At 48.6% G+C, this 13,670-nt stretch overlaps 1 protein-coding gene across 1 annotated transcript in view; it reads right to left on the bottom strand.

Moving 5' to 3' along the window:
* Positions 1 to 754: 754 nt before the first annotated feature.
* Positions 755 to 13,670, bottom strand: part of si:dkey-34e4.1 (carboxyl-terminal PDZ ligand of neuronal nitric oxide synthase protein) — a 71,434-nt gene continuing 58,518 nt past the window's right edge. Inside the window, exon 11 of the mRNA XM_056291214.1 lies at positions 755 to 1,319. Within this exon, the coding sequence (XP_056147189.1) occupies positions 755 to 1,319 (565 nt within the window). The remainder of the gene's footprint in view (positions 1,320 to 13,670) is intronic.

Genomic DNA, 13,670 nt, shown 5'->3' with positions numbered 1-13,670 from the left:
GCGAACCTGTGTCTCCCACTCTGCAAGCGACAACGTTAACCAGTCGACTAAAGGGTCCTACCCGTTAGTCAAGGACCAACTTGTCTACTTATCCATGCACATTACACTAATAACCGCTGTTCATTATAAACACTGATCTATATGAATATTTTATTATAGATCAGTGGTTTCAAGCCGCGGAGCAGACATGAGATGGGGGTTTCTCTCGTGAGGGGGCAAAGCGTGAGCACAGAGCAGCAGACAGAAAACCTGGAGCGGAGTGACTACAGACTGCGCAGAGTGAGGAGTGGAAGCTGCTGCCGCTCCGCTCCACTCCAACACCTTGATTAGTAGCCACAGTCCTAAGCAGTCGTGTGTGTGTGTGTCTCTGAAATACCGATGAAATTGTGCGTACAGGCTTCGGACAGTGCTAGCTAGCTGTCACTGGTGGAAAACCTGTGACCAGCTGTCTTTATTTGGCATTCGCTAAAGCTGCACGTAGCGTTGTTATTTCCATTTTCTTATCCGACCAGCCTATTTCAGTGTGACCCACAGAAGGGAGCGGCAAACCAGGAAGTGCAGTTTTCACATCGGCCTGCCAGTGATGCCACTTTTATTTTTTTTTGCAAAATTTTGGCAGTGTTTCAAAGACACACAGAAGACTGCTCAGTATTATGCCTACTAACGGGATGTTATCCGGAAAACAAATATATAGAGATAATCTTGAAATTTTGATCGTTTCCATTTGACAATTTAGTGTAACGTCTCCATCCTCCTAGCTCCGCTGGGGGACGCCGGGGTCTTCTTGGCTGCTGTCCAGCAGTTCATCGTCAGAGAAGCTGATGTGCAGGCAGGTATCATTAATAGGCGAGGAGAAGGACAGCGAGTGGTCGTAGTTATCCGATTGCGTGGTGATGTCGGGGGGCGCAGCGGGACACGTCGCCGAAGAGGACGGATCCATTTCACCCCCGTATTCTGGGGGACTGTCGCAGCCGCTCGAGGCTGTCAAGAACGTCACCCGATCCCCAAACAGGTCATCGTCGTCGCGCAGCGGCGAGAGTAGGGACTTGGTCTCGGAGCGCACCCCCGAGTCTTCGCTGGCGGAGCAGGAGCCGCTCTCTCCATTGCTGAGGGAGTGGAAGTCGGCAGACGAGAGGGAGCAGGGGGTGATGTCTGGGAAGGACAGACTGCTGCTGTGGCTGGGAGCCACGTCGTTGCCGCTGACCTCTCCAAGCACGGGGACGGCGGCGGGTTCTGACCCGGGAGACATGGTCCGGCTGGCTCGCTTGCGGTTCATGGACGGCGGAGGAGGGTCCAGCTTTGGGATGATCTGTTTACACCTGTCAGACAGAAAAGAAAAGGAACACTTAGTGGTGTTCTCCAAAATAACTTGGTTTTTTTGTGGCTTTTCTCCCCAATTGTACTTGGCCAATTAACCTATTTTTCAAGCCATCCTGGTCGCTGCTCCACCCCCTCTGCCAACCTGGGGGGCGGGGGGCTGCAGACTACCACATGCCTCCTCTGATACATGTGGAGTCGCTAGCCACTTCTTTTCACCTGACAGTGAGGAGTTTCACCAGGGGGGGGGACGTAGCGCGTGGGAGGTTCACGGTATCCCCCCCCCCCGAACAGGCACCCTGGCGGACCGACCAGCGGAGGTGCTAACGCAGTGACCAGGACCACATCCGGGTTCCCGCAAACACGGCCAATTGTGTCTGTAGGGACACCCGACCAAGCAGGAGGTAACACAGGGATTCGAACTGGTGATGCCCATGTTGGTAGGCAACGGAACAGACCGCTATGCTACCCGGATGCCATAACTTGTTTTAACTAACAGGCTGAGGCTTGTCAATTCATCAATATTCAGAATAACTGCCTCACATTATTTTTTTCACCAGATTAAGCTCAACATAATCACTTCGACTTGTTTTCCTTCCAGTGATGCGCCCTTGACTTAAAGCGAATAAACTAACGCCAGACTGTGTGCTCCCGCATTGAGCGGTGAATGGTTAGTACTATTCATAGTGTGCAGTGGGAAGATCCATGTCACGATACGAGAAAGGCTTCTTCATACCAAGCAGATGCCTTTAAAAGGGTGGAAATAAGCCTCTCAGTGCACATTTTCAACACTGATTTTCTTAAACTCAGCACGTTGTGCCGTAAGCTGTTAGCAGACGGATGAAAGCAGCTCTTTTCTCTCTATTGTTACGGTTGTTCATGAACTTATCTCCATACCACAGCTCCGCTGTTACCACATGGAGATAGAGAGAAAGTCAGCAAGACAGGGAGAGCAGTAAATGCAGAGGCCTCCCCCTCCTCTGCTGATAGCACTGAGCAACCCCACACACACACACACACACACACACACACACACACTATAAATAGCTGCACTGCAGTCTCCCTGATTGTACCACAGCAAAGGCATCAAACACACACCCACCCACACCCACCCACCCACAATCACGATCTTTTTTTGGAAAATAAGCACACACACCAACCCACTAACAAGCTCTGGTTCCTCCCCGACTCCTCCCATTTACAATATTCTGGTATCCATTAACTTGGTTCACTCATAAGATCTGGTCTGCGGCTGAAGCCTGGTCTCGGTAATGAACTTAGGGCTCATGATCGGTCCATATATTTAGTCCGCGTCCATCGGAGACATCAACGGCATGAACGCTAGATGTTATAATAGTGCAGTATGCATCACTTGAGGAAACAACATCCTGCTCCAGGGATGATTCGCCTCATTTTCCCTCACTATTACAATAGTTCTGCTATGCTGCTTATACTGACATACGGCTTTCAGTTGCATTCTGTCGTGTCTCAGTCTGTTGTCGAAAGTGGGTGTTGGTGTGTTGCCTAGAGTTACTGAGATTTTTACTGAGGTATCTGGATCCCAAACAAGACTATAAAATAATGTTTCATTGTGTGGCAGACTGCCTCTCCGCTCTCCAGTCCGATTTCCATACGTTGACTCAGCAGTCCTCTTCTCTGTCACAATGCTAATAAGCCTCTCTCCTCTCTCCATCCCATCTTTCCACTACCATCCCCTTCTCCGTCTCCTCTACTCGCGCTCCTTTGTATATTCTGTCTGCCTAAGATTTCTCTCTTATCCACTCGTCTATGATCTTGGAGAGATGAATTAATATCTGCTGAAAAAATAAACTTTAATCCGGGGCATCCAGGTAGTGTAGCAGTCTCTTCCGTTGCCTATTGATTTTACCCCTGATAAAGTCTATAGGCGACACTGTCCTTCCTAATAACTCTGTGACTGTGTGGACATTAAAGTAGCTGTCAGGTGTGCTGCGCCAAGGTAAATTACGCTGCCCCCCCCCCAAAAAAAATTGTTAGCACCAGCCACCACTGCTACCAACCATGGGGATCGCCAGTTTGACTCCCCGTGTTACCTCCAGCTTGGTCGGGCGTCCCTACAGACACAATTGTCCGTGTCTGCGGGTGGGAAGCCGGATGTGGGTACGTATCCTGGTCGCTGCACTAGTGCCTCCTCTGGTCGGTCGGGGTGCCTGTTCGGGAGGGGGGGGGGATAACGTGATCCTCCCACGCGCTACTTCCTCCTGGTGAAACTCATCACTGTCAGGTGAAAAGAAGCGGCTGGTGACTCCACATGTATCGGAGGAGGCATGTGGTAGTCTGCAGCCCTCCCCCGGATCGGCAGAGTGGGGTAATTGGCTGGGTACAATTGGGGAGAAAAAGGTTGAAAAAAAACTGTTTAATCCCAAACACTGAACCACAAAGAGCCAAAATATGAAATAAATATGGACTCCTAAAATGTTCGAGCTTTAATATCAAAACTGTTTTTGTTCAATCAGTGCTTGAAGTTCTGTGCTGGATCAGGACTGGATCACGACACGAAAACACATTTCAAAATGCTGACATGCAGCGCTTACGAACGACTCCCAAAGCGACAACAGAGTTTAGAAGGTGAGAGAAGTTCTGGTTAAGGTGGACAGAAATAGATGCTTCAGAAATTAAACTCCATTTTCATGGGGAGTCAAACACAAGCGAGGTCCCTGATTTGTAATGGAAGTCTTGTTCTCCCTGATGGAGGGAAATTTGATTTACTATGATGTAACTCATGCAAACATACACAAACACAATTGCAAATATGCCGATCAACTACATGTCAGCCTGGAGTGACTGGGTATGTGAATGATGGACAACTCACATGCTCTCGCTGTGGTTGCTCATTGGGACTCAGCTTATTTAGACTCGAGACCAGGGATGGGCAACATGATCCAGAGATGGCCGGTGTGGATGCAGGTCTTTGTTCAAACCAAGCAGTTACACACCTGAGTCTATCAGTCAATCAATAGTCTTTGCTAAGGACCTTGATTTGTAGACTCAGGTGTGTAACTGCTTGCTTGGAACAAAGACCTGCACCCACACCGGCCCTTTCTCGATCATGCTGCCCATCCCTGAGCTAGATAGAGGCATCTCAAGGATCTGATCTTCTTACAGCACTATTTTTTTGTAAAAACCATAAGAGATAATTGTCTGGATGTTTGATAATGATGCAGTATCGTCAATGATGAAATCAGCCAGAACATCAATCCAGGCTACAGACATCACAGGTTTAACTTAAATATCTGGCAGAAAGGGAGAATGACGCTCCTGCTGACTGGGGTGCACTACTTATTGCTAGATTTCACCCCAAGTACCTTGCCTTATGTTTGGAGAGGTAATGCTTAATGCAAAAAAATAATATTTTCTATTTGGGTGTGATTTCAGACTCTTTAAGGTTGTCGGTTTAAGGCGACAATCTCTGTTCCACTCAACCGCCATATAACATACTGTTGTACAGTAGACTGGAGGTCCCTAATTCCCTTAGCCTGAAGCTACTACTACTACTACTACTACTACTACTTTCAGCTGCTCCTGTTAGGGGTCGCCACACCGTTTCCATTTCTTCCTGTCCTCTGCATCGTCCTCTGTCACACCAGCCACCTGCATGTCCTCCCTCACCACATCCATAAACCTCCTATTTGGCCCTCCTCTTTTCCTCTTCCCTGGCAGCTCCATATTCAGCATCCTTCTCCCAATAGACCGGGCATCTCTCCTCCACACATGTCCAAATCCCCTCAATCTTGCCTCTCTTGGGACTGGCACTATGAATGCACTGGCCTGTGCATCCTCAGTGGCTGGGTTAGCCTGAAGCTAGACAAGCTAGACATATATCTATCTGGATAGAGATATCAAAACGGCAGAGAGATTTAATATCATTTATCTCGTACACAAACTACACACACACACACAAGTACAAACAGGCTAATCAGTCACCCACAGGATTATAACACTCCCAGTGTGAAAGAAGTGTGACACAGGGCTGACACTACCACTATCTACACTGGCATATCTGCAGCCATGTTCTGTCTGTCTGCTTTCCTCCGTGTTCCTTGGAAATGTCCCTGGTTGACTGGGGTCTGACAAAATAATTTTATGAATCGCACAGAAATATTTCCCTGCACGATTAGGAAAAAATTGAAGAAAATCCAAGCTAATGGCAGATAATGGTGTTACTGCACACAACATATGGGTGAGTCACTGATGGTTATGATTTTGCAGAGCCACATCCGTACATAAATGGATGCCGTTATGCAGTCATTAGGACATTAGGATCACATTCACTGGTGAAACCTACACAAGAAAACAGACGACACTCACTGTTAATGCTCCACATGCACAGCATGCCCAGCCCCATGCTTGTGCCACAGACACCAGTTCCACATGCTTGTTGTAATATAAAATACTCACAAAGAGAGAAGAGAAGGGGCTGAGAGGAGTAGAGGAGGAGGAGGAGGTGAGGAGAGGGGGAGCTAGTCAGTGGCAGAGAGCTCCTCGGGCTCCTAGGGAGGGGCAAGGCTGGTGAAGTACACGAAGAGATGGACGGGGCGATGGAAGATGTTAGCTATGGGTTTACTGCCGAGGCTAGCGGTTGGATGATATTCAAGGGCTCAGTTTCATGATTAGGTCCAGGGGATGAAATGACTGACTGTGGGTGACGCAGTTTTGCCCAGAAAAGAGGAACTGTCTTTGAGATATGAGGGAGCGTTAGATGAGGAAGAGGATGAGCAGGAGAGGGTCGTCGCACCTGTACCAAAGAGAGGGAACAATTAGACTAGAGGTTATGGTGCATGTGGAGGGGTATATGACTACTGCATTTCGAGGTCCCTTAATTTGTTCTTATCTTACATACAAAGGTGTATGAAGCCAACTGCTGTTGAGAGAAACACTCGTCTTTTTTTTTTGGAAAATTTTCCCCGTTTTTCTCCCCAATTGTATTATCCCACTCTTCCGAGCTGTTCCGGTTGCTGCTCCACTCCCTCTTCCGATCCGGGGAGGGCTTCAGACTACCACATGCCTCCTCCCATACATGTGGAGTCGCCAGCTGCTTCTTTTCACCTGACAGTGAGGAGTTTTGCCAGGGGGACGTAGCACGTGGGAGGATCACGCTATTCCCTCCAGTTCCCCCTCCTCCCCAAACAGGTGCCCCGACTGACCAGACGAGGTGCTAGTGCAGCGACCACGACACATACCCACATCTGGCTTCCCGACCGCAGACACGGCCAATTGTGTCTGTAGGGACGCCCAGCCAAGCCGCAGGCAACACAGGGATCCGAACCGGCGATCCCCGTGTTGTCTGGTAGACAACGGAATAGACCGCCACGCTATCCAGACGCCTCAGGAAACAGTAGTCTACTCTGCAGCTTGATACGTCTCACTGAATAGACATACGAGACAAAGACAGAGACTAAAGGAACAAAATGTCCCGGTGATAAAACAGCAACCCGGGGAGTGTGCTGCACAACTGAGTTGGCCTGCTTGTTTACCTCGGCGACCAATAAGTGACAACACAGCAGTCAGTCAGGAAAACATAATTCACAAAAATATCAACACATCAGTCTGATTCCAAGTCTCTAATTTACAGTAAAATGAGCAGAGGCTTCACAGATGGATATGATGAGTGATAAAGGGTCCTATCTGGATTCTCTGGTGTTTTTGCCAAGAACTCTTACTGGGATACTGGGCCCATTTAGACAGACAGATGGATGGTCACAGTCGTTATGCGCTATGGCATCCCATCCTGCTGTCAGAGGCAGTTGGGAAAACTCTAGGAAGCACACTGACTCTCTGATTGGTTGCTCTCAACCAAAACCGACTGATATGCAGACCTACATTAGGCAAGTAGCCCACAGATGCTTGCTTTCAAAAGCTATGAATACGTCACGTGAAGAATAGGGGAGTGGATTTTGGCGGAGCTACCTCACTTCTGAAAGACAAGGCTTTGACATCTTTTTCTTTTAATTTTCCCCCTTTTACTCCCCAGTTGTATCCGCCCAATTACCCCACTCTTCCGAGCCGTCCTGGTCTCTGCTCCACCCCCTCTGCCGATCCAGGGAGAGCTGCAGACTATCACATGCCTCCTCCAATACATGTGGAGTCACCAGCCGCTTCTTTTCACCTGACAGTGAGGAGTTTTGCCAAGGGGACTTAGCGTGTGGGAGGATCAGCTATTCCCCCCAGTCCCCCCGCCCTCAACAGAAACCCCGACCAACCAGAGGTGGCGCTAGTGCAGCAACCAGGAAACATACCCACATCCGGCTTCCTACCTGCATACACAGCCAATTGTGTCTGTAGGGATGCCCGACCAAGCTCGGAGGTAACACGGGGATTCGAACCGGCGTGCCCCGTGTTGGTAGGCAATGGAATAGATGCTATGTTACCCAGAGGGCTGTGGTCTCTTTAATCGACAAATTTGTGTGTTTACTGAGGGGGGATTTCTAAATTGTGTGGGTGGATGAGCGTGAAAGACCACAAAAGTAAAAGAAGACTGCGTAACATTAGGGACCACCGACAATAAAATCTGTGAAAAATACATCTTGAAGCAACTCTTGAATAAATGCCAACCATGCCAGAGTAACTGTCAAATAATCTCGCAAATCGTGCATTTTGACAGGCTTGGGTATATAAAAAAAAATTGTGATTTTTGTGTGTGTTAGAATAGGGAAATGTCTGAAACCCTGGGGACCGCCTCTGTTTCTGAACAACGGTGCTTAGCATTGTGTAAATCCAGCTGACGGGGCTAACACCGCCTGGATGCTTAGACATATCATCTACTACACCCGGTCACATCAGTCTGACTTGCAATTTAGTGGCCGATGAGGCTGTCTGCAGAAACGACACACAAAGGCACAATAATGATGGAGAAGGACAAAAAGGAAATGTATATGACCTGTACAATACACGCTCCCCTATAGGTGGAGGGAGCACAGCCCGTGTCATGTCGGAGGTAAAGCACAATTCAACGGTGAAAAATGCACATTCTGGTTTCATGTAAGCTGGATACTACGTTTATCTTCTGCATATTGTGTCTGTGCAATACGCCCCCCCCTTTTCACCCCAATTGTACTTAGCCAATTACCCCAATCTTCTGAGCCATCCCGGTCACTGCTCCACCCTCTCTGCCAATCCGGGGAGGGCTGCAGACTACCACATGCCTCCTCCAATCACGTGGAGTCACCAGCCGCTTTTCACCTGGCGGTGAGGAGTTTCGCCAGGGGGATGTAGCACATGGGAGGATCACGCTATTCCCCACAGTTCCCTCTCCCCCCCAAACAGGTGCCCTGACTGACCAGAGGAGGCGCTAGTGAAGCGACCAGGACATATACCCCCATCTGGCTTCCCACATGGCCAACTGTATTGGTAGGGACGCCCGACCAAGCCGGAGGTAACAAGAGGATTCGAACCGCGATCCCTGTGCTGGTAGGCAACGGAATAGACCGCCACGCCACCAGGACACCCCTCTGTCTTTTTTCAACGCACCAGATAAAATGCATGTAGGGTTAAAGTACATACACATATACATACATGTATAGAGCACATATAAATACACATATAGTAAACAGACATACACACGTATGCATGTACATAAAAGACAAAAAGAAAAAAATAAGCGCCCAAATGAAATGCTCTCTCAGCATAGCGGGTGGCAGAAGGTGCCTGACTATATAACCCTTGCTGGGGGGGCGGTGTCAGGGTGATTTAGGGCTGGATTGGACTAATAATGTAAAGGGAATCGATTCCATCGCTCTGTTACTGTGTGACCAACACTGGAGTCAAGACTGCAGGAGAGGCGGCGGTGAGAAAGCGAGAAGCTCGGAGGGGGAGGAAGAGGAGTGGACGGCAGAGGAGTGGACGGCAGAGGAGTGGACGGCAGAGGAGTGTCCGTTGGCCCACTCTGAAAACATAAAATAAGGCCCCACTCAGGCTGCAGGCATTGATTCCCCAGGGACATCCAGCAAACAAAAGCAAATAGAGGCGGCAACATTTACTAGGTGGAGGTGGGGGATGGTGGTCAGGGTGGGGGGTGGGGAAGGATTTTTGGGGGTAGGGGATGGGGAAACAGGATGGAGAGGGGACAGGTGTTGGGTTGTGGAAGTTAGGTAGTTGGCGAGGGAGGCGTAATTGCACAACAGATGCACATTTTCTTTCTCCTGTCTTCCATTTTTTTGGGGGAGGGGGTCCCCCCCAGATTGTACTTGGCCAATTGCCCCACTCTTCTGAGCCGTCCCGGTCGCTGCTCCACCCCCTCCGCTGATCCGGAGAGGGCTGCAGACTACCACATACCTCCTCCGACACATGTGGAGTCACCAGCTGCCTCTTTTCACCTGACAGTGAGGAGTTTCGCCAGGGGGATGTAGCGCATGGGAGGATCACGCTATTCCCCCCAGTCCCCCCCCCCCGAACAGGCCACCTGACCGACCAGAGGAGGTGCTAGTGCAGCGACCGGGACACATACTCACATCCGGCTTCCCACCCACAGTCACGGCCAATTGTGTCTGTAGGGGTGGCCCAACCAAGCTGGAGGTAACACGGGGATTCGAACAGGCGATTCCCATGTTGGTCGGCAGTGGAATAGACCGCTATGCTACCCGGACACCATGAAATACACTTTTTTGACAACATACAATGAGCAAAGATGTACACATTAATTCTTTGTGTGTATGTGTGTGTGTTTGTCTGTTGGGGGGGGGGTAATTTTTGGTGTGTTTTTGTGTACATTGGGAAAATAAATATTAATATCTCTCTCCGGGCTGTAATAAGCTAGTGAGGTTCCCCTCAGTTTTCATTATTTTCACATGCAATGAGCCCAGGCTAGAACTGTATGATTACATTTTATGATTGTAATTTCCGTAAGACCAATGCTGCTCTAGTGGGGGTAAAACATACAGAAAGCAAGGAGGGGAGGGCCATGCAGAGAGAAAATGAAAGACAGAGAAAAAGGAAATAAGGGGAGGTATGAAGGGAGAGAGCAGGCCAGGAGGAAGCGAGACAGAAAGGACACACTGGTGGTGAAGCCTGGAGAAGATTGATTATGGGATGAGGGGAAAGTGGATTTAAAGCCTCGTACCTATCTTTTGTAGAGCAGGCTCGCTACACAATGCTAACTGAAACTCATGCCACCCTGGAAACGTACAGTACAATAAGCCCCTCTGTGGGAGAAACAAAGGCATTTAAATGTTCCTTAATTTTTTTCGTTCTTTCCCTCTCTGTATGAAAAACAGCCATTTATTTCGACATATGTTAGGGGATAGGGTTTCAGGTTGTGTGGGGATGCAAGCTGGAAATGGTTAGCAGGCTGTGCTGCAGGAAACCACAGGATGTGAGTCTGGCTGTAGGGGCTAAGTGAGAAGGCAGGAGACACACACACACACACACACACACACACACACACACACACACACACACACACACACACACACACACACACACACACACACACACACACTCGCTCACTCCCTCACTCACTCGATCAGTTGCTCACTCACTCGTTCACTCACTCACTCATTCACTCACTCAGTTGCTCACTCACTCACTCACCCACTCACTCAGTTGCTCAGTCACTCACTCCCTCGTTCACTCACTCACTCACTCACTCCCTCGTTCACTCACTCACTCGCTCACTCACTCATTCACCCACTCACTCACTCGTTCGTTCACTCACTCACTCACTCAGTTGCTCACTAACTCACTCCCTCGTTCACTCAGTTGCTCACTCACTCACTCAGTTGCTCACTCACTCACTCACTCATTCACTCACTCAGTTGCTCACTCACTCACTCACTCACTCACTCACTCACTCACTCAGTTGCTCACTCATTCACCCCATCACTCAGTTGCTCACTCACTCACTCACTCGTTCACTCACTCACTCAGTTGCTCACTCACTCACTCCCTCGTTCACTCACTCACTCACTCACTCACTCACTCACTCACTCAGTTGCTCACTCACTCACTCAGTTGCTCACTCACTCACTCACTCACTCAGTCACTCGCCTACACACAGTGGATATGCATCTATATTTCAGCACATGCAAAACCATACACACCAAAGCAGTAGAAAACACACACACAGACACACACACACACACACACACACACACACACACACACACACACACACACCAGTCAACTGTAATTTCCGACTGTATCTCTCCCTGCCTATACTCAAATCAGCTTTAGCATGCACTCATTGGGAATTTAGTTGGCTCTGGTTTGCTCTCTAAAAAAAAAAAAAAAAGAAGAGTTTAAATGACACAAAAAAAGAAAAACATGAGGAAAAGCAGGAAAGAAAGATCTGAGATTTACTACTTGAGACTGAGTGTTTATCAGTACGTCATATGACTGTTACCCTTGGAGAAATGTCTGATAATACAGATGATCTAAAGCCCATTAAAAATAATTTATATTGTTCCATAAAGGCCTTCGAAATGGGGGTTTGGCTGACTGTGTGTGTCGGTACGAATACGCACATGCAAGCCTGTACTGTCAAAGACAAAGCTGAAAGCAGTTAGACAAACATGCAGACCGGGAAATGGAAAGAAACATACAATACAATCAGGGTCTGTATACAAAACCTCTGACATACTGAAATGGAGCTCGGTGGCCTATCAAACAGAACCAACACCCATCCATCCATCCATTCATCAAACAGCGTATCCTGCTCTCAGGGTCACGGGGATGCTGGAGCCTATCCCAGCAGTCACTGGGCAGCAGGCGGGGAGACACCCTGGACAGGCTGCCAGGCCATCACAGAGCCCCCACAAACACACACACACACACACACACACACACACACACACACACACACACACACACACACACACACACACACACACACACACACTCACACCTAGGGACCATTTAGTATGGCCGATTCACCTGACCTACGGGTCTTTGGACCGTGGGAGGAAACCCACGCAGACACGGGGAGAACATGGATGACCCGAGATGACCCCCCAAGGTCGGACTACCCCGGGGTTCGAACACAGGACCTTCTTGCTGTGAGGCGACCATGCTAACCGCCGCGCCACCGTGCCGCCCAGAACCAACGTGTTTATGGGAAATTAATGTTATTTGTATTAGTCTCATTTCTGTCTACATACTTGAGAGATAATATGAAAACACAAGTTATGTGTATTAGGTAGGAAATTAAAACTGGTGAGGATGAAGACTTATCTCTTCCTTGATCCCTTCTCATTCTCTAATGTTTGTTTTTCCTATTCAGTCCATTTAAATCTTCACTCTTCTCTTCTCTTGCTTTCTCTCTCTCTCTCTCTCTTGCTCTCTAACACCACCTTTCGCTCCTTGTCTCAGGCTCTTTTCTAATCTCCTGATTATAGTCATGCTTCCATTAGCTCTAGGCAGTTTCTGCTGAGCTGGGCTTTTCTCTTCTAATAGCACTTATAGCGAGTGGTTCTGTCGTTCTTGTCAGTCTGAACCTTGGTGCCTGCCATTGTATAGTAACTGATTATACTACACACAACTGAGTGAAATGATATGTGGTATCGGCTATGTGTGTGTGTGTTCTTGTACTTCTATCTTTGTGAGGACCATTTTCAGTTTTTAACCATCGGAGTGAGGACAATTTTTGCAAAGTGCGGACATGGTTCTTCATTGGTATATTTTAGGGCTAGGACTTGTGTTTTAGGGTTGGGGTTAGGATTAGGATTATGTTACGGTTAGGGTCAGGGTTAAGACTTGGCATAGGCCATAGGCATTTGCGGCACAGTTGCGCAGTGGTTAGCACTGTTGCCTCACAGCAAGAAGGTCCTGGGGCTCGAATCCCAAAGTTGTCCAACCTTGGGGGTCATCCCAGGTCGTCCTCTGTGTGGAGTTTGCGTGTTATCGTGTCTGCTGTGGGTTTTGTCCGGGTGCTCCGGTTTCCCCCACCATCAGAAAGACATGCATGTTGACCGAGGCATGGCAAGACGAAGTGGAGTTGGTCCCCGGTGGCCACCCACTGCTCCTAGCTACACAGCTAGGATGGGCTAAATGCAGAGAGGAATCCCTCTACGGGGCTCAATAAAGTATCTCAAAATCAAAATTAAAAAAAAAACGTAGTTCTGGTGGTTAAGGTTAGGGTGAGGGCTAGGGAATGAATGTAGTCGACGAGGGGTCCTCACAAAGATCTTGAATCTACTTGAATTTGTGTGTGTGTGTGTTTATACACGTGTATTTCTATGCAAACACACGCACATTAGAACACAGTGGTTTTATTCACACATGATGTGACTATACTTTGGGTGGAAAGTGGGCAGACACTGTTCCCTGATCCCTGAAGCAAAAATGCTGGCTATTGTAAATCATAGTGGGTCTGTGAGACATTA

The sequence above is a fragment of the Lampris incognitus genome, chromosome 12, assembly GCF_029633865.1.
Source record: "Lampris incognitus isolate fLamInc1 chromosome 12, fLamInc1.hap2, whole genome shotgun sequence".
Classification (NCBI taxonomy): domain Eukaryota; kingdom Metazoa; phylum Chordata; class Actinopteri; order Lampriformes; family Lampridae; genus Lampris; species Lampris incognitus.
Note: the sequence above shows the minus strand (reverse complement) of the source record. Positions and strands in the feature narration are given on the sequence as shown.